General features: G+C 49.1%; 1 protein-coding gene across 1 annotated transcript; it reads right to left on the bottom strand.

The window, feature by feature from the left end:
- Positions 1–434: 434 nt before the first annotated feature.
- On the bottom strand, positions 435–17,443 carry CLN6 (CLN6 transmembrane ER protein). The gene is made up of 7 exons (XM_034783952.1): positions 17,276–17,443; positions 14,382–14,496; positions 13,248–13,346; positions 10,061–10,249; positions 9,898–9,953; positions 7,728–7,850; positions 435–3,636 (listed from the first exon to the last, which is right to left on the bottom strand). Exons 1-7 carry the CDS (start codon positions 17,356–17,358, stop codon positions 3,348–3,350), a joined length of 954 nt encoding a protein of 317 aa, XP_034639843.1. The 5' UTR covers positions 17,359–17,443; the 3' UTR covers positions 435–3,347.
- Positions 17,444–17,758: the final 315 nt, after the last annotated feature.

The following is a 17,758-nucleotide window of genomic DNA, read 5'->3' on the forward strand; positions in this document are numbered from 1 at the left end:
ATTTAGTTTGTGATCCACTACGACCCCCCAGTTCCTTTTCTGCAGTACTCCTTCCTTGGCAGTCATCTCAATTTTGTCTGTGTATTTGTGCAATTGATTATTCCTCTTTGCCTTTGTCCCTATTGAATTTCATCCGATTTATTTCAGACCATTTCTCCAGTTTGTCTGAGATCATTTTGAATTCTAATTCTGTCCTCCAAAGTGCTTGTAAGTCCTCCCAGCTTGGTATCGTCTGCCAACTTTATAAGTGTATCTCTATGCCACTATCCAAATCATTTATGAAGATATGGGATAGAACCAGACCTAGGACCGATCCCTGGGGGATCCCACTTAATATGCCCTTCCCGCTTGACTGTAAACCACCACTGTGTGTGCTTTTTCCAACCAGTTGGGCACCCACCTCCCATAAAGGACAGAACTAGTTCAATAACTACTTCCAGCCATATGCAAATGCTTTTATTTTGGGGTTCGTTTTGTGGAGAACACTTCATTTTACACTTGGGTTGTGCCACACTAGGGTGTAATACGATGTGACTGATATAAATAACAAGGATTTAGCCAAAGAATTCCAGGAGGTAAAAACCAGCTTTAGTTCAAAAAGATTCTGCACACATATTGCATTAAGTGTTCACTACCTGAGTATTAGAAGAGAATGAGTGAGTTGTGTTACAAAGGACATAAGGAGCTACCGACACCAGACTGGATGTAGCATGCAAAAATAATGGAGGAACGTGGGTGATTCACCAAAGTCAAGTATATTCTACACTTACATAGACACTGTCCACTCAAGGGGTCATTAGATTGTGCTTGACAAGCTGCCAAATTCAACTGAAAGTCTGGCAGTCGCTGAACAGGCCTCATTTCAGGTCGCCTGAAAAGAAATGCAGAACCTTCCCAGCTGCCAGGTACAAGAACTGACTTCTGCGTCTGATTCTTGCAGGTTTGCCCACTTAAAATCACAGCGTTATCTGCAAGCTGCCCCGCCAGCAAAATGAGTCTTCCTTCAGCTCTGCGGAGCAAGGACGCTGCAGAGACCGACCCTTTGGTCTGAATCCTGCGCGGCACTGAGGATCACCAAGTCTCGCCGCTACCAGTGGATGTGGATGGCGCTCGGAACCTGGCAGGATTGGCGAGCCCCGTGCTGTGCTGAGAGGGAGGGGAATATGCTGGAGAATTGGCAGATATGCATCAACGTCTGTCTCGGCTGCAGGTAGGTTAAAACCGGAGCAGGGCTGGGTCATTCCTGCTTTATTTAGTTAAAGGCTTCCAGGAAGGGAAATCAAAGTCTGCATTAATACTGTATATCCTGAGAGTGAGGAAACGAAGGTAGGAATTTGGGTGGGAAGGGAGATTAAAAGGATCCCTGGCCTAGCTCTGGCTACTCCGGTCCTGTCCAGAGACAGGAATCTAGTAAAACCTATTGGTGAAATTCTCACTGAATCGAAGCGACGCACTTGGCCAGCTAATGTAGTTGTGACTATCCTGACAAGTTACAGAGGGCTACAGGGCAGGTGTTTCCTCAAAGCCAGTACTATTTTAAAGCCTATAGTGACGTATTGTCCGTGGGGAACAGCTGAAGGGCACCTGCCAATCAACACAAGCAGAGTAAGCAGGCAGCAGTGGGAGAGGGGAGGGGTGCAGACAGAATCCTGCTGCAGCCCCAGTCCCCATAGGAGGTAGGACCTTCAGCCCCCTCTCCTCCCCTCTGGGGGATGCCATGGTCCAGGAGGGAGCTGAGAAAGAAACCACGCCAGATACCAGCGGCCTCCTGCCTGGGAAGAGGAGTGAGAGGAAAGGAAAGACCCAGGAGAACAAATGTGTGGGGAGCAACTGGGCTGGGGGGAAAGACTGGGGTGAGGGGGTGGAAATAGCTGGGAGAGGGAAGGATGTGTGAGCCAGGTCATTAGTGCAGGGAGGAGTTTTAACCCTTTGTGCAGGCCCCCCTAGCCCCCAGTCCTGCCTAGCTCTGGGTGGTCTGATCAGTCCGTCCTGCCCCTTGTTGCTGTGGTGTTAGCAGGTCTCCCGCTCTGAGAGTGTTCAGCACAGTCGCAAAGTCCAAACCCACAATGGGCAGGGGGAACTAAAGCCAGCCGCGAGAGTCCCCGTGCATGGCGGCAGGATCCAGGGGGCGCTATCCCTTAACTCCTAACCTGCTGGCCATCCGTGATCAGAAACGCCGTGAGCCGCCAAACGCGTTTGCTCTTTGGTTCCTGGTTCATGTTGGGGGACGGGTTGTCTCTGCTTTAAAGCAGCTGGGGAATGTGTAACTTACTCATGCAAAGATGCTTAGTTTCACTTTCTCAGTTAACATTCACTGTGCACAATAGCAGACCCTAGTGCATGGGTGGGGGTGGGGAGAATGTGCCCATGACCCCCGGTGTAAGTGGCACTCACAGTTGCAGCCCCTATTCCAGGCTGGAATAGCAGCTACCAAGTGGAGGCTGAACTGCCTTGCCCGCTCCAAGCCCCATGCGGCCCCTTACTCAATGCCTTTGTGTATGTAGTATGGGAGGTGGGGATGAATTTTGCCCACAATGATCCGTGCCAAGATGTTGGATCGCTCGGCTGTGCCAGGCTCAGAGGACGAGTTCTCTAAAGCAGGGGTTCTCAACCTTCACTGCACTGCGACCCCCTTCTGACAACAAAAATGACTACACGACCCCAGGAGAGGGGACCAAAGCCTGAGCTCCTCCAAGCCCCCACTGCCCTGGGCGGGAGGGCCAAAGCCTGAGCCTGAGCCCTGCTGCCCTGTGCTGGGGGGAGCCAAAACCTGGGGCCTGTAACCTGAGCCCCTGCCACCCAAGGCTTCAGCTTTGGCCCCAGATGATGGGGCTCGGGTTTTGGCCCTAGACTCCAGCAAGTCTAACGCCAGCCCAGACGACACTATTAAAATGGGGTCCCAACCGCTGCTCTGAAGTCATTGCATGGCATGTTTCCAGAAGTCCAGGAATGAGAGCCGTTCCCCCGTTCAGCTCAGAAAGGGATGGCTGGGGGGAAATGCCCCATCGTGTGCAACATTAGGACGAAGTTTTACGGTACAACAGGACTATGCCATTCGGGTACCGACTGGAATCTCAGTGTTCCCGCCAAGGTCAGTTACGTACCTCCACTCAACGCAAACTAGAACGCGTCCAACGGCAGCTTGGGAAAGTAATTTACAATGCAGTAGTGCAAGTATTTCCCAGCAGACTTAACGCCTCCCCTCCAATTCAAACAAACCTCTGCCCCCGGGTCGGGTTAGCGAACAGCATGCGGTCCAGCTGCCATGGTCAGTAACTGATTTGAAACACACCCATATTAGGAAAAGCGAGAGATCTGTTTGCAAACCACTCCAAAGATATCGCCGCTTAAAAACCTTCCTTCGCTGAATGGAGATTGCTCAAGTGTAAGGTATAAAAGGCCCAGGGCTCTGGAATGTAAATGACGCCAGGATACTTCTTCCTGAGGATTTTGTCATTCCACAGCCAAACCACCCAAGCGCCAATTAAGACCAATGTAATAATGAAAGAGTAGAAGAGGAAGAGTCCATTGCTGTCCAAGACCAGGCCTTTCCGTTTCTGGTGCATGACTAAAGCCATCATGGCAAAGAACGTAAAAATGTAGAGGATGAAAATCTGACCTTCTGTCACAAGATACCTACAATGCAAAAATATCATTAGTGCCCTGTGATCATGTAGCAATAATAATTCTTAGCCCATCTATAGCTATTGATGGATGAAAAGCACTTTGGGGGGAGACTTGGGACTTTCAGTGGGAGCTGAGCAGCTACCTGTGTCTTGTACCTTTTGGAAAATCTTCCCCTTTACCAACATTAATCCTCACAGTAACTGGTATTATGTACTCCTGGGGAAACTGAGGCAGGGGATTACGGGATTTCCCCAGAGGAAGTCTGTATCAGAGTGGAGTATTTCTGGCTCCTAGTCTCATGCTCAGACCACTGCCTCATGCCTCTTCCCTATATTTCATACATGAACAGATGTTTTCAAATAAACATTCCCTCATGCTGCCATTGCAACGCCGGGAACTTGACAGTAACTAACTTTCATTGGCCAAGGTGAGGGAGAGTCCGAGCCGCATAAATTCTCAAAGGTAAATTTTAAAACTCTTTCCACCTTACGCACCTAGAGGGTTTGTTCAGCCAAAATGAAACTTAGCTGCAGGGCTGCGTCTTTACATTTGTCAGGATAATTCTCAATGTGGAAATTAGAAAACTGTATCTTTTAAATCTGTTTTAATAACCCAAAGCTGTAACCGGTACTATAAGTAACTCAATGTGTTTGCCCACCTTGTTCAGAGTGTGGTTTTAAAACTGGCCATCTCTCTTCCCACCTGACTAGATTCTAGCTTCAACATGACGGATGAGTGAGGGTGAAACGCGCAGGGCAGAAGCTGATTGGCTGGGAGGTTCAATAGGACACTTTATACTTGGGACTTGTCTAGACTAAGGAAATTGGCACCACTATATTACAATAAAAATATCTCCTCTTATATAGCTTTACAAAGGAGATACCGTTCACCCCATTTACAGATGGGGAAACTGAGGCACACAGCTGGGAGGTGGCTTGCCCAAGGTCCCAGGAAGCCAGTAGCTGAGCTGGGAATCCTGAGTCCCAGTTTTACTCTCAATCCACTAGGCCCCAGTGTTTACATCGTGAGGTAGTCCCTCCAATGCAAACCCCTGATGCAGATGTGCTGCACCTCCGCAGACAGATCTTGCCCCAGTGTGATTTAGCAGAGCAGATCATACCAGTGCACCAGACTTACACTAGTGCATCATGTATACACGAGGATTTGCACTGCTGTGGTCTCATCAGTGCAAAGACCCCAGGATAGACAAGGCACTAGCAATTGTAGAGGGTCGGGCCACTAGAGGTAGAAGTTTATTTTTTAAAATGGGTGGCTGGCATTTTTCATGAATGCCATAAATCCAACTCTTTTTTTTTTTTTTTTGGCATTTATAGTGCTCCATATCTCTCCTATCTAGTCATGCCCTGTTTCTTGGTGTGAATCAATATGATGCTATGTACTACGGTCCAGGAGAGACTTAGTGATGTCAAGAAAGTGAATTAGGAAAATTGGAAACTAACTGGAGGCTTTATAGAACAGCTATTTATTAACAGATCACAGTGGGACAGGCAGGACAGAGCCAAACCAGAATGATAAAATGGGTTACTGCTTACTGAGATCTGAACCAAAAAGGGAATTGGGAGGAGGGAGAAGCGAAGGAATTAAGCTCCCCCTGGCTTTAAATCTTTTCCTTTCCTAAACACACATAAGAACATGAATTGCAGAACTCCAAGCTGATGTAGTTAAAGGAAATTAGAATGGGGTAACTGAGTTGGCTAAATCATTAAGCTGATTTGACTATAAAAAATTAATTTAATGTATGAAATACAATCTTGGCAGGGGGCAGAGATCTGGATAAGAGAACATAATCTCTGAAGACAAATGACAAGCTGCTTGGCGGCCATCAGGGAAAGCGTTTGGAAAGAGGAGAATAATGAAAATGGGAAATAAATAAGCCCTCTCTCCAAAGGCTATTCCGGCTAAGGAGGCAGAGCTGGAGAGCAGCATGCAGATGAAGGCGGCTTGATTTATATATTAAAAAGCCTAGATGACTGATCACAGGGGATTTCCATTATTATAAATAACTTAAAATAAGGTTGCTTGATTTGCACAGGAAAGGTGAATATTCCTAGAAGTTGCATGGAATACAGTGTGCTCCTGGCTCTACATACGGCAAATCAAATCAAGGCAGAACATCCGAAGTCGAGAGATCATAGTATCTCACGTCAATACTCCTAGGGGATGGTGAAGTAGCATTCAGTGTTTTTCATGCTAACCAGGCAAATGTATGGTGTAGGCTGGAATCAGCTGCTGACCCGAAAGTCTGGTATAGTACATGGGCAACGTCTCAGGGTAACGGTGTACAGCAGTGGGAGGAGGTCTCCCAGCCTGGCTAGACAGACTCATGCTAGCCTGCTAAAAAGAGTTGTGTGGACACTGCAACTTAGGCTGGTGCTCGGGTTCTCAAGCCCCCCTAATGCCCCAAAGGCCTGCCAGCCTGCGCTGGCACGGCCAAGCTATTGTTGGTGTGCCGGTTTGAGTCTGTCTAGCTGGGCTGCAAGGCTCACTCCCAGTGGCAGGGCAGCCAGACCTCCGTGTATTTCGGATCCCAAGTGGTGATGCAAGCTGCCCTTAGGAAGGAGAGGTGACTGACCGCCCGCTAGCTCCAAAGCAAAGGTTCTGATGCAGAACGCAGGCCCCGGATGCGGAGTCATTTGTTAAGCTCCTCCTGGCCAGCTCTGTCTGCCAGGAATGCCGACTTCTCCGTGGCATCTCATGGTAAAGGAATTTTCATTTCCCCCACCGCATCCACCAATTTGCTTTTCCCACCAGAGCGCTGAACAGTGCCTGCCCCAGAGTCTCTGTCCCCAGAATAGGTGATATGAGGCCCACCAGCGTGCCTCCAACCCCGCTCTGGGGGGCACGTCTCAGGCCGAGTGGATAGTTTAGGCTCCACACCTATTCATCCCTTGGCCGCCTTGCTAAGGTGACTAATGTAGGTACCAACTGATGGTGGTTTCCTGAGTGGTATCGATGCCGGTTCCCTCAATGAATTGGAGGGAGACACGTAGGGGTGGCTTTCGCTCATGAGCATGACTCAAGATTGCGACATGGGGCAAGAGGTTCTGTAGAAGTGTCTCCTTGTGGGTCCAGTGGCTCCGATGAATTGCATGAAAATGCTGGCTCATGGTGAACTAACATGTAGATGAATTACATTTATGAGAACAGCCACTGCTGCTGAGTTCATATAGGCTGCCCCCTACCTTTCCCATAGAGTAATGAAGATTGGCCTGAAAACACACAATGGCACTACAGAAGGTGACAAGGAGGAGCTGGTGGTTTTGGCAGCTGGGGACTGGGCAGCTATGGAGGGTTTGGAATTGTGGATAAACACATTAACTGGACGTCTTTTGCTAAAATGATCAGCAAAGGCCATCCTTAGGTTTCAGAGACAACAGTCACTGAGAAGAAAAGGGCATAAATAAAATTTCAGCAGTGTCAAGCAAGATTTTCTTTTTTAAATAAAGGTTTTAATACTTAAACTGAGGGAGAGAAAGAGATTTGATATCTATCATAATGAGTTCAAGTATTTTTTTACATGGCTTAAGCAAGATTTGTTTTATTCTTTGAGTGGTAAAAATTGTGTCTGCGTTCCGTGGGTGTGTAGAATACATTAACCGACCTTTATTTTATTTTTATTTTTGAAAGTAGCAGGGGGGAATCTGTCTCTCTCTTGCAGGATCGAAGGTTTTTGCAGGTGGGAGTGGGATAAAAATGCAAGAAACAATGAGAGAGTGCGTAGGAGTGGGATTAAAAAAGCAGTCCTGTGCAGGGCTCTTGTTCGCACCATCCAGGGGTTTGATAACTCAGGCAGAGGAACTGCATCTATTCCCATCTGGATCAGAGTTGAGAGGTTTTCTGTGCAGCCATAAGGGCTACCAACTTAAAAAAAGGTTTAGATTTCGGAGCAGATGGGCAGTAGATTTTATGGGAAAAGTTCCACAATCTCAGAGAGGCGGTTTTACTTCTGTAGTGCCAGTTACTGGACCAGCTAGGTTCCCATTATCTAGTCTCCGAGCCATGTAGTCACTTGTATCATTATTCAAACATCCTCTAGTTTTCTATGTCCCTTACCTGTACCTGGAGCTTAGCTAACTTACCAGTAATAAAGGCTGCTTGGCCCCGTAAGGAGCAAGGCGGCTAATGGCATTCTGCTCTCTTCTTGAATGGGTGTGAAGCAGCCGGTAAAATATATAAAGAGTATGAGAAAGAAAGGAATATACCTGTGCCAGGAGAAGAAAGCTGTGGTCAGGTCCTTAGTAATGAAAACCCCATTCTAGCATACCAGCTGGAGACCGACATGGGACTCCTCCTTTCACAGGGTACGTCTAGACTGCAAACCCACCCACGCAGCACCTCAGAGCCAGAAGCTACAGACATCGGCTGGTGGGGCTCGCGCTCGGGGGCTAAAAACAGCCGCGTAGACACGGCTGATGAGCCGTTCTCCATGTCGGAGCCTGAACCTAGTTCTGAGGCTTTTCACAAGGGCTGAAACCCTTTACTCTGCAGCTACAGGTTGGCCTCAGATCCGGCTAGCTTCAGCTAATTCCCTCCATCAAACCTAGGAATCCTTTTGGCAAACCAAATTAGGGAGGGAGGCTAACGGGGGCCATTTCTGGTGAACCCATGAACTGGCCAAGGCCTGTGCTGAAGTGACTCACTGGAAACTCTGCACCACTGGGAAGGCGCGGTCTGCATTCAGGGTCATGCTACTGTGCTGATTGTAATGCTACAGCCCTGTCTGTTATGGTCACAGCTGTAGCCACAAGATTACAGCTGTGCGGATAAGAGATGCAAAGGGCCGGGAACGCCTCGCACTGAGCTATTGTGTATGGGGCAGGGGGGGGGGATGCAAAGTGCTTTCAAAGGAAAACAGACTTCCTTGCCTCTCAAAGGACAAGCAAGAATTTGCTGATTAGTAAGGATCCAAGTTCCCAATCTAACACTTGCATTGTTTGCACTGTCTGGCTTGATAGGATGCGTAGGGACTTTATGAAAAAATGGAGCCATTTGGAAAGACGGGCCAGCTGACTTGTGTTCCCTATTAAGACAAACTGAGTTTGCTTCACAGATCCAGCCCTAACTAGCACTGCAGGGACGTGACAATAGCTTGTGGGTGAAAGTATTTATATTTGCAATGTCCAAGGAGACCTCATGCCATTTTGTAGTAGAGACACTATGGGATCCATGCTAAAATCCACTGCCGGGACGAAATGCACACAGAGCAGTGACCGTTTCCCTCACTCGTATCTAGAGCCCTGCAAATCTGCAGGGATCCGTTTGATATCCGTGGACCATTACTGCAGATACGAGCGCAGATGCGGATACACATTTTGTATCCGCACAGGGCTCTGACGGTAAGAGCAGGTGGACAGCTGTGAGGAGCCGCGGCGGATCCTCCACCTGCCCTGGGTGGAGGGCCTGGGGGGCAGAGACAGGGCCCGGGGGCTGCTTGGGCCCCATGACCAGGGCAGATGGAGGGTCCGCCACGGCTCCCCACAGCTGCCCGCCCGGCTCTTATCGTGGTCGGACTGTGGTTCTGAGCCACCCCCTGGCCGGAGCCGGGTTGGGGAGACCCAGCTGAAGGAGCGAAGTCCAGCCTTATTCACTAAGGGGTACGGCAATTATAAACCGCAATAGGCCTGTGCCGGCCGCCTCAGGCTGCGGGACAGTTTCATTGCTGGGCAGACTTCCAGGCTCAGGCTGCAGCCTGAGCTCTGGGACCCCTCCCATCTCGCAGGTCCTAGAGGCTGGACTCCACTGGATGTCTACACTGCTATTAAACAGCCCTGCAGCCCGAGCCCCGGAAGCCCGAGCCAGCCGGCACAGGCCAGCCGCAGGAGTCTAACTTCAGTGTAGACATGCCCCAGTAGGACACTCCTTGAGTGGAAGAACCTTGAAAGGGGAAAAAGAGGAGAGACCGCGAGCCTGCAGAATGCTGACTTGTGCCTCCAAGGATGTTCCTCGTCCTGAGAGCCCTACACAGTGCCCATTTCAAGGGCTCCAAGTGCTCATTCTCCATAGATAACAGCCTGGCTCTGAACCGAGTCCTCCTGCTGTCAATAGCACCGAGTGGTCTGGAATTGTGGACGGGGAAGTGACAGGGACAGAGCGAAAATGGCTGGGGCAGTTTTCCAAGGGGATGACTTGTGCTACTGGCACTTGCTCTAGGAATGTACTCTAACCAGGTCTCCTAGACTGTGCGCTTTATCGACCAGGTTTACTTCCTGCTACGTTCTGCGGCTATCAGACACGCTGTAAATCACTTACCACATTGAATGCCCTAAGTATTCATCGTAGTAGTACAGCAGCTCAAAAGAATCAATCTGCAATGGAACGAAGCCGGGTTAGAAAGGCGTGCGGGGGCGGCACCGTAGTATACAAAAAACAGGTCGTTTAAAACAAATGCTGCTGCACACCCAAGCGTCCTTACCAGCGTCTCCGGCTTGAGGTTTTTGATGATTGGGTTCTCTCTTACGGACAGATGGTGCTGGTACCCGCTGAAAATCAAACGGTGGTTGACGGAGTCGCCCACCAAATGGATGCTCGCTCCCATGACGAACACGATGATGCTGACGTAGACCACTGATCTGGGCAGGGTCTTCGGGGACCTTTCAATGAGCTGCAATTCAAGGGGCTGGTTAAGGGTGTCTGAACCAGGAAGCAGAAGGTAGAAACAGGGGGGAAATAAAACATGATCGATTCTAGCCACTGGAAAATGCCAACTTCAAGTCTTTGTCCCATCCCCTCCCCCCCAAAATCATCCCCAACAAGCGAGTCATTCTATACAACGTTGCAAACTGTGTGTCGCCTGAGCAGATCCGAGCCAGGGTCCGTCCAGCCCCGTATCCTGTCAGATGCTCCCCGGAGGCATTCCTTGCATCTTCTACTGGACAATTATAGAATCCCCTACCCAGAGGAGAAGCTGTTTCCTAACTTCCCCCATTGCCGTATCAGGGATGCACATAGCTCAGGGGACCAAGAAACGGGTTTTACTGATTTTTTTTTTCCCTATAAAATTGTAAATAAATCACCTTATTTTTAGCCTCAAACCTGACTGCCCGTCCTTAACTGCACCAGCACCGCGACTAAGTCAACGATACAAAATAGTACTCAACGCAATTGATTTATCAATCAGCCATGAGCAGAAGCCTGATTCCTTAGAAGAAAAACGGATGTGGCTTTCTGTTGTTCCTGCTCCCAGTAGCATAATGATTCTGTCTGAAAGCCTCTTTGTGCCCTCCAGTGGTGAGTGGCACCTCCAGCAATGCTCCAAGTTACTGTATGATGCTCTAACTCCTCCTTCAATTAGTGCAGACGTCTGCTGGACTATACCCTCTGCTGGAACGTGTTCTAAGGAGTTTGACTCATTTTTCTCTGTACTTCAGGTTATTAGTTGTATCTGAAGGCGAAGCTTCCTTTACTCTGCACTAATGTACGGGTAAAATCAAAGCACCATGTCAAATTGCTTGGTGGCTTCAATAACCCTTTGCCACCAGTAGCCAAGCTGAACTTTATGGGTGAAATTCTCCTTGGTGTGGGAACCTGCCCACGACCATGTGTGTATTCTACTCAAGCTCTTATGGCCCAATCCCTGGGGTGGGGCAATCACTAGCATCTTGTGCAGGTCCTCTGCCCAGGGTGAATTTCACCCCAGAAAGGACAATTCAGTAACAGAGACTTCAGAGCAGCATGAACACCCCAAATTGGATTATCCGTGGCTTCTACAGGAGGGAGGCTTCTAGACAGACTGTATTAATTTGACCTGCAATGCTTTGGGACACTGAGGTCATGGGTCTAAATGAAAACATTGGTGTGACTGCAAATCCGACTGACTTTTGGAATAATTTCTCTTCCTGACTGAAAGCATTCTCGGCTTCTCTCTAGTGCTGGTTGAAGAGCTAAACTCTCCAGCACAGGTCAGTTCTCAAGACTAGTCTTGATAAGGGTGCTTCACATGGAAATACAGCTGATCGGCTCCACGGCTCTGGCTGTGTCCTCCTTCCTAGCTTGGAAAATCAGCTACCATGGTCTTCTGCCTGCCCTTTTCTCTGCTGCCAATAATAAGCTTCTGAGCAGAAGTGTTTTGATAGTAATAATCAAGACAATCTCTTTTCAAAGCTTAGCTTTCAATTGATTTTTATAATGACTTTATGGATATCAGAAAGAGGGGTTCAGAGGTGAGCAACACAAAGAGCCGAGCAAAAATCTTCCGTCCAAAGAGAGATGGAAAAGATGGGGCTGTAATGTAGAAGACAAATGAGAGATAAAGGTATACTGAATAATGAATGACCTAGAGACGCTGGGTTAGGCATTCCTAGTCATCCTTTCATAAAATTCCAAGAGGAAATCCAATTACACTGAAAGGCCAGAAAGTGAAAACTGATGGAAGGAAATACTTTCTCACCTAATGCTTTGCGACCCTATGGTACTCTCTGCCACAAGTTACCATTGCAGCCAAGAGCTTAACAGGATTCAGAAAGGGATTGGACATTGGTGTGAATAACACACATATCCAAGGTAAGGATTTAGAAAAATTTTTTTTGGAAGGGATAAACCCTTCACTCCAGGGCATAATTCAATTTCTAACTAATAACGGTGAGCAAGAAACTGCCTACTTGCGTATTCTGACTAGGAGAAGCTTTCTGAGAGTAGAGGGCTCTTTACTGTAGCTGACAAAGACATATGATATGGGTAACCAGATGTCCTGTTTTTTGGGGCTTTTTCTTATATAGGCACCTATTACCCCCCACCTCCATCCTGTTTTTTCACAGTTGCTGTCTGGTAACCCTACATATGATCCAATGGCTGGAAGCTAAAGCTAGAAAAATTCAGGCTTGAGATAAGATGCAAACTTTTCCCCATTTGGGTAATTAACCCCTGGAACAATTAACCTCTGGATATGGTGGATTCTCCAACACCTGAAGTCTTATCTCAAGACGGGATGCCTTGAGTTCACCTAGAAGTTATTGGCCTGATGCAGACATTACTGGCTGACTCTCTCTGGTTTGTGTTCTACAGGAAGTCAGACTAGAGCTAATCCTAATGGTCCATTCTGGCCTTAAATCTATGAAACCTTCCACTGAAACTTCTGATTTTGCCCACTGTCAGAGACAGGCTACTGAACTCATGGGACCATGGATGTGATACAGTGTGGCACTTCGTATGTTCCTATGAACAGGCAGAGGAGAAACCAACCTAGAGGTACAGTTCATGATAGGCGGGGAAATGAGTAAGAATGAGAAGTGCTACCCCCGCACAGTGATGAAAGGATCAAATCTGTCCCTGATCATTGGCCCAGGACTTGGACAAGTTACTGACAATGAAACCATTTCTACCCATCTGCTAAAAACATTTCTAGCCTCAGCAGGTCAGAAGACAAATGAACTTTACAGTTATCTCAGGCTGGTTAACGTCTTGTTCTTTAAAAGCCACCATTTTTTCCCCCCATAAGCATTTCAGAGTAGTTCTACCCTGGGTGGAACTGGCCTCTGGCAAGGGATTTCTGAATTTGCATACCCTCCCTCAAGAATTCCTGCAGCAAAACCTCTGGTCTTTGCAAGTTTTGCCCATACCCAGTGTTTGTTTCAAAAATGTAACGTCCAGGCTTCGAGGTTTACCTTTAAAAGAAGAAATGGTGTAATCACATTGTAAGCCATATGGAAATAATCTCCTGCACTAGGTTTGTTTAATGGAAACCACTCTAAAGGTAGAATAATCTGAGGAGAGAAGAAAAACAAAATGTCAGTAAGCCTTTGAATACCTCGCCTGTAAGTAGAGCAGGCAACGGATTTAAATACAAGTATTGCATGACATTTCAAACTTATCAAAACATCTGCAGCCCACGGTGACTGCCTGAATGTTTAGTGATTGCGAGAAAGAGAATGAGTTTGGTCTGCAGTCACATCTTGGTTGCTGTGGCTTGATTTGTTAGCCAGCTGGCTGTCCTGGCTTTGCCTAGCTGTTAATGAAGTAAAGCCAGTTGCCTGTCAATTTTCCAGAGACGTTTTCTGATTTATATTAAGCCTCCCTAAAATGGGAGCTTTGAAATAAGATGAGAACACACTGCTCTTTCCCTCCTCATCCACTTACTCCTGCCACAATGCCAAAAGCTAATGCTGTTAATTTGTGTGGCCAGTTGTTAAGAACCCCATTCAGAATCCATTGTTTATTTAGTACACTCTGCAGGCTTCCTGTATCCGACACTTGGGTCATCTTCAATCATGTAGCCCAACAAAAAAATTACAGCTTGGAAGTGAAAACCCTTCAGCCATAATAGATAGTTGGGATTTTTTTCTCTCCGACATGGCAGTTCCTGGAGGTGAGCACAATGTACTGTGTATTAGTGACGGATGCTGCCAGCCTCTCCATTTAATTTTGATGCAGGGAAGCTGGTAGTGAGATCAGACCAAACTTCTGAGGTTTCTGCTTTGCCAAGTGAGCCGTAGAGCTAGCACCAGTCATTGAAACTGCGGCAACAGCAATAGCACCATGATGACAATGATACGTAATCAGAGACCATCACATACCTCCCTTGAGAATAGAGAAGATGCAAGTTAAGTTGTTCTGGCAGAAGAAGGATTTAGACCTTGGGGTTCCAGTGTGCAGGGATAATTCTCTGTGCTTAGCTAACATAGTTCCACTAATTTTACCCGCTGCTCCTTGGACTGCTCAACATCTCTTCCTTCTACATCCTCCCACCCTTTGCGTTGCCCTCAGCTGACCAGCACTGCCAGCTAAATTGTCCTACTCACCATAGCTATTGGACGGCCAAAGTCCAACACCCAGTTCTGTAGAGTGAAGTAGAACCACAGGTCAAAATGAAACTGAGAAGTCTTAAACGTATCTTCATTCTTGGCTGACCCATGCCTATTAACGAGATAGGAGAGACAACCTCAGCCCTTTGTGTTTCCGGAAGGTCACTTTCTTGACGGTAATGGGAAGAAAATACCCTTTAGTCCTGCACTTTAAGAAGGCTCCATTTTAATAAGATATGAACGGGTTGTGGAAGAGCTGGCAAAAAAATCTTGCCGTGCTGTAACTGTGTCCTCTATGTTGTATATATTACAGTAGGACCACGTGGCTCCAAAGGAGAGGGAGGCTCCCTTGTGCACACATGGAGTGACAGTCCCTGCCTCAAAAAGCTTCGTCCAACTAGCCAAGCCAGACAAAGGCCTGGGCTACACTAGTGGGCGGGTTCGAACTAAGATATGCAACTTCAGCTACGCTATTCGTATAGCTGAAGTCGAAGTATCTTAGTTCAACTTACCTGGCCGTCCTCATGGCGGCGAGTCGACCGCCGCGGCTCTCCCGTCGACTCTGCTTACTCCTCCTGCCGAGGTGGAGTACGGGTGTCGATTCGGGGATCGATTTATCGTGTCCAGACGAGAGGCGATAAATCGATCCCGATACATTGAACACTACCCGCCGATCTGGCGGGGAGTATAGACGTACCCAAAGTGTGGGAAAGGGAACTCAGAGATGGAGAGACCCACCCCAGAATGCCCCATAACCTGGTGGGTAGGGCAGTCCCTTAGGAGGTAAGAGACCTGGCTTCAAGTCCCTGCTCCACAGCAGGCAGGACAAGATTTTGAATCTGGGTCTCCCACATCCCTGCTGGGAGCCATAACCATTTGGGTACTCTGGACACGCCCCAAAATTCCCAGCTTGTTAGCTCCCTGGCTGTCTTTATTGTGTAAGGCTCTGGTTGGTGTGCACTGCAGGGGAACACCTGCTTTGAGACTCCTGCGGGGGATGAGGGGTGGGTGTGTGTGTGTGTGTGTGTGTGTGTGTGAGAGAGAGCTCCAAGCAGTTTGTTGGATGGGGGCAGCAGCAGGACTTTGCTGGCTTTGCAATGCCTGCCAGCAGAAGCCTAAGTGCCTAGGGGACTTTTAGGCACCACTGCTCAGCTGGTGCCCAATGTCTGACTTAAGCACCTAACCCCAGGTCACACAACAGATCACTGGAGAAGCTGGGACTGGCATCCAGGTGTACGGACACCCAGTTCAGGGCCCTGTCCCCTGGACCCTACAGCTTCTCTTCCGCTTTGCTGTGTGACACCGCTGAACTGCGCTCTGAGGAACAAGCAAAGGTTAAACTCCTTGGATTACAGGCAGTACAGAAATGCAAAGGACACCACCTATGCTGACAGGAGGGGTTATCCCATTGGTATAGGTACTCCACCTCCCAGAGAGGCAAATTCTCCTGTCGACCTAGAGCTGTCTATACCAGGGCGTTGGTCAATTTGACTGTGTTGCTCAGGGGTGTGTGGCTTTTTTTAACAATTATCCTGATCTAATTTCCTAGTGTAGATCAGGTCTTTGTTCATAAAATGACCCATCCTTTCCATCCAGTCTCCAGCCCGGATAGGAGGTGCTTAGCTGAGATCAATCTGTACACTGCCTTTGTGGCACTAGATCTGGGGTACAGAAGGAGTATGGATCCTTGGGCTTGATTCTTTTCTTTGTTGCAAAATTTATCTGCCAAGAGCGTTCCCCGGACTGGAGGTGGTATCTGTATAAGAGATTCATTATCCACATAGTACCAGATTTCAGAGTAGCAGCGGTGTTAGTCTGTATCCGCAAAAAGAACAGGAGTACTTGTGGCACCTTAGAGACTAACAAATTTATTAGAGCATAAGCTTTTGTGGACTACAGCCCACTTCTTCGGATGCATAGTACCAGAGGCCTCCATGGCACTTTGAAGGTAAAAAAGTGAGCCAAGGAGTGAAATTTTCAAAAGCAAGTAAGCAGTTTAGGAACTTAAATCTTATTGGCACAAGTGACTACTTAGGCTCCTAATTCACATAGGTACTTTTCAAACTTTTATCTAAGATCTCTAGTGCAAGGAAGGAGGATTTAATGTATACAGACAAGTAATGGTGGCTATTAGTTGGGAAGAAAAAGACAGGAGGGGATAGGTAAGTAGGGTGACAGAACCAGAGGAGGGGAAAGCACAAGGCCCTTTTAGATTTACTTTTGATACTTTACTAGCAGAAGCGAGGGGAAGGTTGGTCTAGCTTCATGTGTAATCCTAGGCTGGCTATAGCTAGGGTGCGCTGTGTGATGGTGTCGGAGTGTGTGTTGGGGCAATGCCGGAAAGATTATTTAGGGTTCTTTGGGAGGAAGGGAGTGCTGTTTCCTCCCCCAGGAGGAGAGTATTGTCCTGGTGGATGAGGCAAGATGGGAGACACACAGAACTGGAGGAATCAGCCAGCCCTTGGGGACTATAGAGAGTGCCCCTGATTCAATAACCGCTACTAAAGTGCAGCAGGGCCTGCACTTCTGCTATCAGAGCAAGAGTGAACACGACCCTGCTTTATTAGCCCATTGCCCCATGAACCCGCCCGGTTCGTCTCACCGCCCGCAGGGAGGACCGGGGCCGCGTAATGGGGCAAACAATGCAACGGTGAAGAATTTAGGAGGCGGGGGCTCGAGAGCCATTTCCAAAAGGGGCACCGACTTCTCGGCCGGGGGCTACCAGCGAAGGTAGCAGCGCTGGTGGCGGCTCCACCCGCCCTTCTCCCGGGGCGCCCGGCGGCTCCACCCGCCCCTCTCCCGGGGCGCACGGCGGCTCCACCCGCGCATCTCCCGGGGCGCACGGCCGGTTCCACCCGCCCGGTCTCGGGGCGCCCGGGGGACGCGCTCACCTGCCCTGGTAGAAGGACCCGCCCGGCTGCTGGGAGCCCGGGGCCGCCGGCGGGAACTGCCGCCTCCGCGCCGAGCCCTGCATGTGCCCGTCCGGCCCGGCTCGCTGGCCGCTCCGCTTCCCGGCGCATCGGGCTCTGTGCGCCCGGGAGCCGCCCGCCCGCGCCCCGCCCCAGAGGCCGGGTGACGGGGCGGGAGCAGGGGAAGGACAAAGAGAGGCGGGGGGATGACGCTGGCTGGCCGGGAAGCAGGGAGGGGGAGCGGCCGGGTGAAATGCAGCCGCTGCCTGCTCTAGGATTGGCCCCCGGGACTCCTGGGTCCTGTCTCTGGCTCTACCGCTAACACAGAGCCAGGCTTCTCCTGCGCCCCATTGCTTCCCCTGTCAAGTGGGGGGACAGTCCTGCCCTGGCTTGGTACAGCGCCTTGCAGCCTGGGGGTGGAAGGAGCCCGGGGTAAATGTTCTCTGGGGCTGACTTCTCCTTTCC

This window comes from Trachemys scripta, chromosome 10, assembly GCF_013100865.1.
Source record: "Trachemys scripta elegans isolate TJP31775 chromosome 10, CAS_Tse_1.0, whole genome shotgun sequence".
Lineage (NCBI taxonomy): Eukaryota > Metazoa > Chordata > Testudines > Emydidae > Trachemys > Trachemys scripta.